The sequence below is a fragment of the Berghia stephanieae genome, chromosome 5, assembly GCF_034508935.2.
Source record: "Berghia stephanieae isolate SIO BIC M18660-M18661 chromosome 5, UCSD_Bste_1.3, whole genome shotgun sequence".
In the NCBI taxonomy this organism is placed as follows: Eukaryota; Metazoa; Mollusca; class Gastropoda; order Nudibranchia; family Aeolidiidae; genus Berghia; species Berghia stephanieae.
The window spans coordinates 33,854,505-33,870,125 of record NC_088364.1 but is presented as its reverse complement, the minus strand read 5'-3'; the positions used below and the strand labels follow the sequence as shown (position 1 = coordinate 33,870,125).

General features: G+C 39.0%; 1 protein-coding gene across 3 annotated transcripts in view; it reads left to right on the top strand.

Annotated features, from left to right (window-relative positions):
- The first annotated feature begins 11,575 nt into the window (after positions 1-11,575).
- LOC144972793 (cholesterol transporter ABCA5-like) overlaps positions 11,576-15,621 on the top strand; it is a 59,768-nt gene continuing 55,722 nt past the window's right edge. The window contains exon 1 of one of the 3 annotated variants that reach the window (XM_078914436.1): positions 11,576-11,640. In XM_078914436.1, coding sequence (XP_078770562.1) covers positions 11,639-11,640 — 2 coding nt within the window. In that variant the 5' untranslated portion in view covers positions 11,576-11,638. Of the gene's footprint in view, positions 11,641-13,258; positions 13,899-15,621 lie in introns of those variants that run through there. The other 2 variants (XM_078914438.1, XM_078914437.1) reach the window with 2 other exon arrangements.

Here is a 15,621-nt window from a genome sequence, read left to right as displayed (position 1 = left end):
CAACAATAGATAGAATGCGCTTGGCCAAGGAGTTCACAACATTGCCATCCGGAAGTATAACGGACCAACACACAAACTCTGTGTAACCATGAACTTTTATAGTCTGGTTAATACAGTTTAGTGAGAACAACTCACAAACGCGGATGGCAAAAACAATAACAAAGGCCTGAGTGACGTCATCTGCATACTATCTATAGCCAAGGCCGCTTTAACTCTAAAATTCAACCCGCCAATAGCGACAGCCACCAAATATCCATGGGCGGAGTAAAGACTGTTCTCAATCAGTAAAACCTAATCGTTGTGAAGAAAATGACAGGATTTCCAGTTTCGCAGGATGTTTCCAGCTTTGATTCAAAAAATTAAAACATGTAGATATGGATCCCATATTATCCGCGGGTGAAAATTATTAACTTTGTACTTTGTTTGATAAAAATCGGGAAAAAGGTTCGACTTTGATGATGAAAAGTGACTTAGATAAGGATTATTGTAAATTTGTAAAAGTACCTATTCTTATTATGAATAACTTGTAACTCCCTAATTTGTTGGTCGATTTTGTCATTCGTAGTATCAATTTTATTATAATAGAGAGATAGGAACTTCAGAGTGGAAAAATGGTTGGTAAACAACAATGTTATATTCTTTGATCAACCGACACTGTCCATTCCTGTAGAATTGTGAGTCAAGCATATCAACGTGTTCGACTAATCACATGCTCTTTAACTGGCCGGCCGAAACAAAGACGCTACCTCCCGTCCCGGGATTACGTTATTGTTATGCAAAATATGTAACACCTTCCGCACCACCAGAGGGTAGTTGCAATACCCAACGAGCGATGGAAGCGATGCAGTAGACAATGAAGCGATGACATCAAAGAGCTACTCCACCTCAGCGTTTGGATGGCTTTGCGAGATCTAAAAGCTATAACCGCGAAATGTCATGTTATTCCGACTCTTAGTAATATCGAAGCGTCTCATCGTCTCATCTACTCAAAGTAAAGGGAGGGGGTGTCAATCGGATTCAATAGTCTGAAGTCACGTCCGCCCAGCAAAGAAAATTGGCACTATTTATTCTTCATTCTGGCTAGAACTCTCACCTGTCATGTGATCCGACTGTATAAAAGTAAAAAACATGATCAGTAGGTTACTATACGTATTCTGTACGAGGGAAGTGACGTCACGACTGTTACCCTCCAGACGCGACTTACCGCAACACTGGCCATGGAAGCAAATGCATCTATCCAAATTCTACTTATAGTACTCAATGATGTCCTGGCATCTATCCCATCTATCATATTGTAACTTTATTCAGTTGACAAAATTACTTTTAGGGTAACAACTGCAAAATAACAATAAATAACAAAATGTTACTAAAGCTCGCAACACAACATATTAACAATGTATAACACTACATAGCTCCCGCCAGAGCTTTTGTTCATTTGTCATAAATCCAGCCGATCAGGGGGTTTGGATAATCGTCCCCTTTCAGTGCGTTTGGATTCGGCCTGCAACGTTTCCTCATCAGGAAAGATCATACGTTTCTCCTGGTTGGTTGCACCCGTTTTACTCTCTCCCGTGTTCTGTGCTTTCTTCGGTCTTCCCGTTCGTGGTGGTTCATGTACCTGAACAGGTTGATCAATGTCACAGTGTGCGGGTTTTAGTCTGTCGATTGAGACTGAGTCTTCTTTGTTTCCTACTTGTAGTTTGAAAACTTTGTCACCGGTTTCTAGAACTCTATACGGTCCTGTGTACGGAGCCTGGAGTGGTCTTCGATGTCCATCATGACGTATGAACACGTATTTAGCTTTGCTGATGTCCCGTGGTACGAAGCTTGTTGCTTTTTTATGCGTGGACGGAGGAACTGGACGAAGTTGACCCACTTTCTCACGGAGGTTTTTCAACATTTCAGGAGTATTGGTGTTGGGATCCGGACCAGGAACAAAGTCTCCAGGTACTGTAATAGGTGCCCCATATACGAGTTCTGCCGACGAGGTATCGAGGTCTTCTTTTGGGGCGGTACGTATACCTAACATCACCCAGGGAAGTTGATCAATCCAGTTTGGTCCTTCTAGTTTCGCTCGAATGGCTTCCTTCATGCGGCGGTGGAAACGTTCAACCAATCCATTTGCTTGGGGATGGTAAGCTGTTGTTTGTTTGATTTGAGCACCAAGGAGTGTGCACACGTTTGACCACAACTGTGAAGTGAACCGTGGTCCTCGGTCTGATGAAATGTTCTCTGGTACTCCGAATCTAGCAACCCAGTGTGCGATGAATGCTCGTGCTATTTCTTCTGTGTCAGTACTGGTAATGGGTATTGCTTCAGGCCATCTGGTAAATCTGTCCACCATCGTAAGCAGATATGTATAACCACGTGAGGGGGGCAGTGGTCCAACCAAATCGATGTTGACATGGCTGAAACGTCCGCTGGGTTTTTCATATTCTCCCAGGGGCGCCCTCGTGTGTCTGTGTACTTTTGCCCTTTGGCATGATGTGCAGGTCTTTGCCCATGCATTGATCTGTTTGGTCATTCCCTTCCATACCATTTTCTGTGAAATTAGTCGGCGGGTAGCTCTGATTCCTGGATGTGAAAGACCATGGATGGCGTCGAACATCTTTCGTTGCCATGATTTGGGAACCACTGGCCGTGCTCTTCCGGTCGATATGTCACAGAGAACTGTAGTGCCATTAGTCCCGTAAGAAATGTCTTTCAGTTGCAGGGATGTTTCTGAGGTGCGTAGTGATTGGATCTCCTCATCATTCAATTGAGCTGTTGCCATGGCCTCATAATCTATTCCCTCAGAAATCGCACTGAGACCGAAGTCGTCTGAGGTGTCGTGTTCTACTGTTGTTCTTGACAACGCATCAGCTACTGGATTGTCTTTTCCTGATATGTGTTGGATATCAGTTGAGAATTCTGAGATGGCAGATAGTTGTCGTTGTTGGCGTGCGGACCATGGTTCTGAAACCTTGTTCATTGCAAATGTTAGTGGTTTATGATCCGTGAAAATGGTCAATATTCGTCCTTCCAAGAAGTAACGGAAATGCCGAACGCCACAGTGGACAGCCAGGAGCTCCCGATCAAAAGCGCTGTATTTCTGTTCCGGAGGACGAAGCTGGCGGCTGAAAAAGGCGAGAGGTTTCCATTGGCCGTCAATGTTTTGTTCTAGTACTCCCCCCATCGCTATATCAGAAGCGTCTACTGTCAGTGAAGTAGGAGCTGATGTCTGCGGGTGGGACAACATAGTTGCTTGGGCCAAGGCTTCTTTTGTTGACTTGAAAGCGTGTTGTAGGGTATTTGTCCATTGAAGGGGTGCAGATTTTTTTGTTTGACCAGCCAATGCCTTGTAAAGTGGCTGCATTAGTTGAGCTGCTGCTGGCACGAAACGGTGGTAGAAATTGACCATGCCAACAAATTCCTGTAGGCCTGATGTTGTTGTAGGGGTGGGGAATGAGCGAATTGCCTCCACTTTCGCTGGAAGAGGAGTTGCTCCGTGACAACTGATCCTGTGTCCAAGGAAATCAATCTCTTTCACCCCGAAAATGTCCAATAGTTCGCTTGGTTTGGAATCACCCAGACCACCAATGTCTAAGATGCGAGATGCGGCTTCTCTTTCAGAAAGTTTGTAATTGTCTATGAGTCTTTGTTTGAGGGTTTCATATTTGTTAGTGCTTGGTGGGTTGGTCAGGATGTCGAAAACTCTGGTGGCAGTGTCTTGGTCGAGGGATGCTGTGACATAACTGTATTTAGTTACGTCAGCTGTGATTCCTTTAATTGTGAATTGTGCCTCGGCCTGAACGAACCAAATTTGAGCTCTTTGTGGCCAAAAGGTTGGTAGTTTGATGGACACTGCGTTGGCTTCATGGGTATCCTGATTGGTTGGCATGTTGAAGGAAGGGTGTGTTCAATCCTGACGTCGGGGTCACCACTGTAACTTTATTCAGTTGACAAAATTACCTTTTATGGTAACAACTGCAAAATAACAATAAATAACAAAATGTTACTAAAGCTCGCAACACAACATATTAACAATGTATAACACTACAATATTAAAATTATGATATAAGCATCAAACGTATAGTAAATTAGGCACGGGTTTCGAAGGTTTCTATTCAGTGAGTAATTTATGATTAATTTTTGAGTAATTTTAACTATAAGGTAAGATACAGGGGGCAGAAAAGGCGTGTATTTTAGTTAATCACACACCATCAATACACAAATGCCACTTTTACTGACTTGACATTGAACACGCCCATATAGAATAGAAGGAGCCCCTAATTTTCACGTCTCCATCGTAGGTTACCGATAGTTTACATAGTTGAGCCTTGCGACTGTCCCAGGGGCGTGGCTATATTCCTCTACACTTACTGAGTGTCTATCCACAGACTACCGTCCTGTGTTATCTATGTGTCTATGTGGGGGGGGGGGGGGGGGTGGCTAAGTACCAGATACCACTAAGGATGCACGTTGCTAATGAATATTAATTATATGGATAATTCTTCTTCAAACCCGTGACATCTGACCATGGCGTACTAAAAGAGTCATAGTAGGGCTATGCATCTGACTGATTAGATCAAGCCTCATAACATTCGCTGTGTTTGGGTGTAGTCATTCCGTCTATATCCCTCGAATCAGACCGCTCCAAAACTAAACCACACCCTTAGTCCCCGATATGGCCACACCCCTCATATTATGATTATGCCCATAGTTTGATGTGACAAATTATTGAAACAAGACTAATATGAACCTCTGATGTTCTGTCCTGACGTAACTTCTGTCATTTCCCGTGGATTCAGGAACATCCCTACCAGAAAAAGACGTGTGGAAATCACATCTAAGACGTAATCAGTTCCTTTGAACCCCCTAAAACAGGGGACTGAGGAACACTGATGATGCCGGGTTGTGCAATAATGTCCAACCGCGCCCTCATCGTATTCGTCCCCCAAGTATGCTAAAATCTATTATCTAGCAGCCAAGTTCCTACAACTAAACAATCCATGAGCAAAAAACATCTAAAACATATAAATAACTAAATAGAACTCATCAAAATCATAACAACAATATCATATAGCAACTACTGAATAGCTATCAATTATATATATAAAAACGTAATAAAGATAAGAAACGGCGATGCTTGTATAATCATGGAAAAGGCAGGGTGTTAAAGTTAAATGAGGCAACTTACTCTCAATCTGCAGACACAGTGATTATACAAAATTAAATCAATGTAACGAATTATTTAAAACATGATACACAATAATCCACTGAAATACACTCAAGAAATAAACACATCATTACCTTAATAAAAAATTACAAAAAGAAGTAAAGATTCCTACAATAGCTGGGTAGTATTATAATTCTCGTCACCAATACGAGAGAGAGACCAAAAATGCGTGTGATCAGTTAGACGGAAAGATTCCAAGTGATCGGTAAATGGATGGTTCATCACTCATATGAATTCACAATTCGACCAATTGTGTTGTAGAATGGATATTTAAAAGGATGCCGTGCCATTTTTTCTTCTCTGCATCATCTGGAATATTATTCTGGGGTCAATGCAAAGGTGTTTTAAGACTGACTAAATTATCGTTTGCTGCCCTCCATTGAAGCACCCAGCTGTATTGTATTGGACAGCGCTACCATTCGTTGGCCCACGGTCACTTTAAGGCTCCAACTTTGGCAATTATAAAAGCTGACATGATGTCATGGTTCAGTCAGACAGTACTACATATTCTGACCATTTATCAAAATGCTAACTATACTCCTAAGTAAAAAAAAAAACAACAAAAAACAGAAATGAACCAGAAACAGCTTTCAAAGCAGACGGTCTAATCAGGGAGTTTTGACACGAGGTTGCGCGACTTCCCCCGTATCACTGTGAGCGCAATCCAATCGAGGTTGGGCCTAAGTAGATAGACCGTGGGCTGCAATTTGTTCACATCTGAATAAGTATTTTTATTGTAGATAAAGCAAACAAACTGTTCCAAGTCATCCAGAAGCTAAGAATCCACAATTCCATTCACACCAAGAGCCTCGAATGCAAGAAGAAACTATGGTTTTGCCTTCATGATTTTCAATTGCTTAATTTTTCATCTTCAAATGAATGCACTAGTGGTGTCACATCCTGTAAAAGCATGAAATCCCAAAATTGCACGAATCAAACTTGTGTCATGCATCTGAGATAATAGAGATATGTTGATAAGTCTGCGATGACATCCTGTTCCAGTCCATAAAAACAGCGGCTTTGAAATTTCAGTGGCAAAGTACATCATCAGTAGAAAGACATCTGTATCTGGAGAGTGAACAATAATTTCATCACAATCACTCTTGGCTGCATGAAAACAATGAAGTCAGTATAATGCAGCTGTCTGCTTCTTCGTGTGATGAACATAATGAGTGTACGATGGTGGCTTCTGTTGTTACTCCATCTCTACTTGTCAAGCAAGTGCATGGTTCTTCTGATACAAACAGTATTTCCTTGCCTTTGTATCATCCTCCCATGACTTTTGAATAAGGTTGATGAGATTTTTCTTGTCATCATTAGATAGAAAAGACTTCTAATCTCTTGGCGTTTTTGTAGATAGTCCCCGCAATAACAAGGGTTTTGTCTGACTGGAGCGTCTTCTGGTCTGTTCAAGAGATTTGATGGATTTTGTGTTATACGAATCTGTCACAAAATGAATACGTTTAGCTGAGGGTAAAAGTTGAAAGATCTTTTCTGACAGCTGGCCAAAAGTTTCCGGAATACTTTTTAGGGAATGAAACATAGCATTTCCATCAATTACAATTTCTTTGCATGTATTCGTATTGTTTGTGACATCAACAAGAGCGACAGGATTTTCTAATTTATGCATCAATGCACTTTTGTCTGTTTTTGTTGGAAGTCCATCTGGTATTGCAAGGGCCCATGGGATTGGACTTAGAGGATATGCCAACACTTTTTGCAGATCCAAGTCATGATGTGTACTGACCATCAATAACTGCTCAAACATGTTTCTCTGTGCAGCGATCTGTACACTTTGTTATTTTGATGGTTTTACAGTGACAGTTTTATGGTCGTTATGAAACGTCTTCAGAGATGTCTTTTTTTATGGGCTTGTGAAAGGAATGTTCTTTCTCCACCAGAGGTTTTTGAACAAATTCATTAAATTGTTCCTGGCCCTTTTGGTCAACAGACAAAAGATCATCAGAAATATTTTCTGCTGCTCTCATCCCTGAAGATAAACATATTATTAAAGATTTCTTTTCGTCAATATCAAAGGGATTTATGAATCTGTTCACTGCAGAATGCACACGCTGAATAGAAGCCTCACTTTCCCGTATTTTTGATGGTCTTTCTTCTTTGTGAATGGAGGTGTCTTCCTTATTCATGTCGGCTTGTTCGAGAGTGGCATTTAAATACTCATCTCTTGTGGGTCTGGTAAATCACCAGCGATGATATGCAGGCATACTTCTGCTGAAGACAATAATCCCCCCTTTACATTTTGCTTGCCGATTGATAGTCTGCTCGATCAACATGTCTACAGCTGTTCTTGATGCTGGAACGTGTGATCGAGAAACACTGAAGCCCCAGTTTTTCAGCAACTCATCAGCACCTGGATGTGAATGGGAAAGATTGGTCAGAGACATGAGGTATGCTGACACGTATCTAGCATAATTCTGATGGTCCATTGCTAAGAATAAGGGACATAGTTCCTGAAGGCACTGGACATGAACAATGAAGTTGTTGGTCTTTGTGTCTCGTAGAAATTTTAGCAACAGTCAAACTTTATCCATATACATAATCCAAAATTGGACTTTTTCCAAGACATCCGTGGTGAACTCCTTCCCTAAAGTGTGAGTATCGCATCCACAAATCTTTGAAGTCTTCATTCTCTGATGCACACTCGAGACTATTTTCGTCCATGAAGAGCATGGACTCACTGATTCTTTTTTCACAGATTTGATGAGAATGTTGGAGTTGGTATGCTGCTCAAACTGTTTAAATAAACATCTTTCTAGAGCCTCTAACATCAACACGTGAACTCTCAGTGCTCTATTATAGTGCTTTCCACTCATCACTTTGTTCATAGAACAACTTGCACAGATGCCAGATTCTGGGTGGGGATCCTGACCTCCCATAGTGGGCAGGGGGGTCCATACTGTGTCTTCTATCCCCTTCTATCTGTTTTCCAACATGCTCTCTGTCTTTGTCTTGGAATGAGATTTCTTGGTTTTGTCCTGGCCCTGGCCGGAGTCCTGGCTGGGAGGGAAACAGTCAAATGCATAGTTATTGTTTTGGGAGATGATATTTTTTTCCTTGTAAATCATCTCTCTGTTATGTATTATTATATTTATTTTGAATGTATAATGTAAGCATTTGAGTGTATTCCTCTTTGTTGGATCTTGTGTTTGTGTCCGGATGGGACTTTTAGGTGATCTCAAACTAAGTACATTGGTGGTATGCTCTTGGAATCTACATCTGATCCCTTTTTGTTTCCAGTTCCCCTTTGTCTTACCTTTTCTTGGGTGCTTTAATTGTAATTCTAGAACTTTTCACTATCCATTTTCTTCCTTTTTACTGGCGCTGATATAACCTAAATGTGTTGCAAGCGCCGTAAAACCCTTAAAAACACAAACAAAACAAAACAGATGCCAGATTCTATGATAATTTCTTCAAAACCTGTCCCTTGCATGAGTTTTCCCAAAGCAGAAACCCATCCTTGCCAGCCAGGAACTTTCCCTCTCAATCCTTCTAGATTGGATCTACAAAACATCCACAGGAAATCTGACAGTGGAACTTCACCTAGAACAGAACATGGTACACATACTTCAAGTGTCGGTATGGTTGATTCTGTTTTTTGCTTTAAGAAACACGGTGGTAAATCTTTGGGTTGGTAATTCATGGATCGCCTTTTACTCTGTGTAACAGTTGTTTGACCCGTGTCTGTCTGGCAGTGTCATCAATTTCTCTTTCATTGGTCACTTCCTCGTTAGGCTTTTCTCTTACCTCCTGAATCACTATCCCGTGTGTCGTATGTGTTGTGTCTTAACCAGATAATGTTTCCTCAGCTAGGTCGAAGTTATCCCAGCAGAAGTGAGTTACAAGGTTGTTCTCTGTTTTGATTTGCTGAGGAAGAATGTTGCTGGAGTTGGTAATGCTGTCACAAATGGCAGTTTCGATTTCCAGAATTACTGAATATGAAATAGTGTGTCCAAATCTGTTCAATATATGAATGAGTTGTGCATTACCTGTAAGGTGTCTTACTGATACACCCAGCAGTATATGCTTGGGCATCTTCCAGCGCCCATTGGTGACACAATAGCAAATGTCATCTGCTATCGATCTATTAAGTCGTTCTTGCTTAACTGTGCTTTGTAGTGTCACTAACATCCATAAGATAAAATATCATATGATTATAATGTTCATATCTGCACTCCACTCACCGAGATCTTTTATTTGAGATGCTACAAGACTATGATCGATTTTTAAACATTTCTATGGGTACTCTTTAAGAAAATATGGGTGTACAAAAATCCCAAAGGGGGGGAGGGGGGGGGGTGGGAGGGGGAGGGTTTCGATTGCCAGCCCACGGTCTAAGAGGGAAAGATTGAGAGGAGGAACACCAAATTTACTCTCACCGACGAGGCAATAAATGATAACAAAGAGTAGACTGAGAAAATGCATGCCTCAACCTTCGCAAACCAAACGAAAATTACATTTCATTGGATAGAGTGATGCTCGGAATCTTTCTGTAGTCGTTTCATTTCTCCTTTTCATCATCATCGTCATCAGACTGTGCTGATTGATGTATCCAGTATTTCTTGGTTGTTGTTGTTATTGTTGAACACATATTTGTGGAGACACTGTCTCATAATCGATGAATGTTTACTTTTTACCAGTCTACATAAATTCATATAATCCTCTGTAGCATAAACACAGCTATTCTCAAACATTTGCAATCAAAATTATATTGGAAGCGCGTTATCTTCACTTTCTTTTGTATTCACCAGTAATGTGTATTGATAGTTATAAAATGTAGATGTCTGATAGTTAATAATTGCCATTCGTTGCTTCCATGGAGCTCTTCTAGGTTGCTTCATATTCAAATGCTGCATGTATATCGTTTAAGCTTCAATTAACCGAACACTCTAGTTTAACGAATTCCTTCAAAATGGATATGCGGAAAATTCATAATTTTGATAATGTAAATCTTCTATGAGTTTCGATCCTCACCTGTTATCGATTTTAATATAGCTGTAATAAACGAAATCCTTCCCTATTGCTTTAAAATTCATGAAAAAAAAAAAAACTTTTTGTATTAAGACAAATTGATTCAGAGGTTCATACAAATTTTTGCAGCTATGCATTGGAGGGCAGCTGAGAAGAAAAACACGCGACATTTATTTAAAATCTGACTATAGTCACACAAACACAATAAACTTTTACTTGTAGCAATGATGTAATGATGAGTAGATAATAGCAGCCGAATTCCCCTCGATTCTTTGTACACCAACAACGGTAAAGAAGCACTAAAAAAAACCCCCGCAATTTTGACAGGTAAGAATGTTTTAAAGATAAAAAAAACTCATTACAAGAAGGTACTAGCCACAAAATCTTGAGCTCAAAGCGCTTTTTAAGATGTTTCAAGCCAACATCTTCATGTAGGACGAAATAACGCTTGTAAGCTGCTTAAAGTTTATGTTTTGACGGACCTGTACCTAGGACATCATTATTATTATTACTATACAGATGTCGTTGACTTGTACTCATTTGACACCTGAATGCAGTGAGCAAAATTGGGTAAAGCGCCTAATCCAAAGACTAAAAAGCAATATATTGTGTACGCTCGCAATGCTTTGTACCCTTTTAATGTTATCTTATCTGTTAACAGCGATAAGCTTCAAATACGAGACTGGACGCTTTTTGCTTATCTCGCTTCTTGCGAAGTATGAATAAACCCCGATATTACGAAATGCCGTAATGGTGGAACGATAGGTGGCGTTTCTCTGCGTTAGGTCGACCGCTTATAATTGCTTTTATGCAACCATTCAACTGAGAATGCTGAAAATAATAATAATAGTAGTAATAGCGATGGTTGTACACGACTACAACAACAACAACAACTACTACTACTACTACTACTACTACTACTACTACTACTACTACTACTACTACTACTACTACTACTTCTACCACTACTATAATAATAATAAAAATCATCATCATGATGACGATTTGGTGATGATCCCTCCTGAGAAGCCTTGAAATTTGTTATTCCAACAACAGGGAATATTACGCAAATTAAATGGCTTGACCTTAAGAATAGTGCTTCTATGGCTATGGTATGTACAGTACCTCTATACTATTACGTGTCCAAACATGACCAAGTCTTCGAGTAGTTTATGGTACCACATTCATGATAACACGGTTTCCCCCATCGCCCATTGCAATACGTTCACAGTTCATAGGTCACACTTTTTGTTATTTCACAACCTTGCTAATCGGATGTTTAACTATGTATATCTTACTAGTGGATAGATATCAATAGAACACCTACATTAAAATAGTTAAGATTACGGGATTTTCCCCCCACCGGTATTTACTGGAATACTGTTTATAATTATCATCTGTCCGGGATTTACTGAGCAAACATATTGTGTGATGTGAGTTGAACAATTTAAATCTAAGTATTTTCATCATAGTTACAAAACTATTTATTATTTTCTTGGTATTGCTCTCGTCAGCTTACCTAGCTTTATTTTATGTCATTGGTTGAGCCGCATTCTGATTCACTTATTATAAGTCACGCCGGTGAGGTTTCCTAATATTATCTCAGTTGTTAGAGCACTCGCTTCACACCTAAAGAGACTGTGATCGTTCCAGGGTGAAGCCCCCCCCCCCCCCCCCCCCCACCCTTCTGTCTCTCCACAGAGAGATCCGGCGGAAAGTACTTTGCGTTCTATCAAACGGCAGTGTCCGTTTCACGCTATAAAAGCCGGGATAAACTCCGGTTCCATGGGCCTCAAGGCGCTGAGGGACTATTTTTAATCTTCAAGGTCATGACAATAATAATACAGTTCGGTCTGAGCTGTTACTATTCTTGCCCCGTTGTTATCTATTAACGATTATCAACCTACTTTGTTATCTAACAATTTCTCCATATTATTATTATGTCGCCATTCGACTCATTAAAAAAAAAAAACAAAAAAAAACATGAGAAAGATAGAACGAAATTGACGTAACTCAACTCTTTGTTATTTTTAACCAGCCATTTTAATGAATAGTTCTCACTAAATTGTATTAATCAAACTAATAAGTTTAAGGTTACACATTGTTTAGTGTGTTAGTACGTTATTGACACTCTGCGCTAAGCCAGAAAACTAACATTCGAAAGCCGGATATATAACGTTCCAACACCTAAAACTATGCGTGACCTTGAACGTTTATAGTCTGATTGATAGAATTTAGTTATATAACTAAGACCAAATCATAATTTTAACTGGGGGAAAACAGTAACAAACACATGTGTAACGTCAACTTCGTTCTCACGAATGTTATGAGGGTTTTTTTTTTTTTTTTTTGGTTTGTTTGTTGTTTTTTTTTTTTTTTTAGCTAACCGCATATCCTCAGTTATAATGCAATGCGTAAGTAAAAGTCAAAATAAAATAATAATAATAATAATAATAATAATAATAATAATAATAATAATAATAATAATAATAATAATAATAATAATAATAATAATAATAATAATAATGATGATGCTGGATGAGGATGAGGAAAATAATGATGATGATATTATATATATATATATATATATATATATATATATATATATATATATATATATATACATAGGTGTGGGGGGTGTATATTTATTAATTTGTTGACGTATTATTTGTTATTGCCATTGTGAAGCGCAATTGAGCATTGTAAATGAATAATGGCGCTATAGATAGAATGAAGATGACGTCACTCGAAGCTTTGTTATTGTTTTTTTGCCATCCGCGTTTATGAGTTTATGAATACTTCTCACTAAACTGTATTAACCAGACTATAAAAGATCATGGTTACACACAGTTTTGTGTGTTTGCCTGTTATACTTCCGGATGGCAATGTTATGCGCTTCTTAGCCAAGCGCATATTATCTATATAAATTTCCCATCACATTACATTACATTGCATGATAATAATAATAATAATAATAATAATAATAATAATAATAATAATAATAATAATAATGATGATGATGATGATGATAAGGATGGCGATGACGACGGCGACGATGCTTTCCTGTTGTATTCAAACGTGTCAAGGCCACATCTCGCGCAGCTTCTATTTACTTTTTGCTCACAGTTCTCTTCGTCACCGACATGCACGACGTATACACACACCTCAGCCTTTACTGTGTAGTTATTATCATTGTAGATTGGGTGTATGAATAGCGTGTTGAATATTATCAATAAGGTGTGGTCTGCGAAAGAAGTAGGCGAATGTAGACTATTCCCTACCACCTACCACAGGGAGGTCATGCCATGTTTGAACAATCGACTCAGTCTATATATATTATTATTTGATCGACGATCCAGACTTCGGAGACAAAATAAAATGGTAAACACCAAAACTGCGCTACACACACGAATGTGTTGTTAGTGGTTGGCTCAGTTGGCTTACTTCAGGACGTAAACTACTTGGTCAGTGAAGAACCGAAGACGAAGTGTTTATCTGTACGCTCATAATTATAACTTCGATGCAGGTTACTATGGTGAAGATTAGGTTGTCCGTATGTTAACCTCATGTGTGGTCATCCATCTGTGTGTTGAAAGTAGACCATCGTATCATAGGAAATAGGTGGAAACGTTTTATCTCCTTGTGATATCGTTATTTCGCAAAACATGATGGTTGTAATATAAATACCAAGGTAAGAATGGTGTGATTTTACTACTACTACTACTACTACTACTACTACTACTACTACTACTACTACTACTACTACTACTACTACTACTACTACTACTACGACGACACGCACACTACACATTTTAGCTTTATATAGCGCAATATAATAATAATAATAATAATAATAATAATAATAATAATAATAATAATAATAATAATAATAATAATAATAATAATAATAATAATAGATCTTTATTGTCCATAAATATGGCAATTTATCATTTAGTTACACTTGTTATAACGTTAAATGATAACTATAACATTGAACAGATATTTCACTCCTACTTATTTTCTCTCTCTCTCTCTCTCTCTCTCTCTCTCTCTCTCTCTCTCACTCTCTCTCTCTCTCTCTTGCTCTCTCTCTCTCTCAATATCCACTAAATGTGCTCAAAGCGCTTTACAAGGGGTGTCTGGTCAACAGCAACATTTAACATGTAGGTCGGGACATGACGCCTGTTAGGCGATATTACAATTTTTCGGACAAAGACAGCGCTGTTAACGGCCAGGTATTCATTTTACACCTGAGTACGGTGAGAGAAAGTGAGCAAAGAGCCTTTTCCAAGGACTCAACTATGCGCCGAGCGCGAGGCTCGAACCCAGGACCTTCCGATCCGAAAGCGAGTGTCATACCACAAGACCACATAGCCGTACTACTACTACTACTACTACTACTACTACTACTACTACTACTACTACTACTACTACTACTACTACTACTACTACGACGACGACGACGACAACGGCTACTACAATTACTACTACTACTACTACTACTACTACTACTACTACTACTACTACTGCAACTATTACTATTACTACTACTACTGCTGCTGCTGCTGCTACTACTACTACTACTACTACTACTACTACTACTACTACTACTACTACTACTACTACTACTACTACTACAGTTTCTGGTGCTACTGCTGCTACTGCTACTGTTTCTAACAGGGACAGATATGACACAATACGTAATTAAACATCGATTAACACGAAACACATTCTGTGCTTAGTTCCCTCAATCGATAATCCGTCAAGGATAACAATCATCCATTCATACTGAAACTTCGTCATTTTTACATGCCACGCCTATAAATGTAATATTTGAAACATTAAATCATCAATATCAATTGTAGTGCCAGTTGCTAAGTTAGTTCAATTTCACTGAGGTCAAGAAGAGGTCCAAAAAACACCACTCATAACCCAGTAATGCCAACTATGTGTATTTTACAAAGAAGCGAAAATTCATTTATGTCAAGGACACAATGATTGAAAAATGAGAGAGGATTTATCAGCTACCTATTTGATGCGAAGGAATGAACTTGGCGACATATTGCAATCATATCCAATAGCAATCAATGGTTGCCGTCTGTTTGACGCTACAATGGTCGAGATAACTATTTGATTCACTGATTAGCCGCGCCCTACAAATCACTAACATACATACTAGATATGTGCTGGCATCACAGACTAGGTCCTATGTAATCTGTGGCTGGCATTAAATAAACAACAGCCATTCAAAACAGGAGTCAAAATAAAGGCTAAACAATAAAAGGAAGATATAAACCGACAACATCTTTTAAATGTCCGATCCTATAGTGATAAAACTAATTTAGTGTCAGTATTATAGACACTTCTTGTCAAGATTTACAGAAATTTATTGAAGAGTGAAGAGTAGCTAGTGA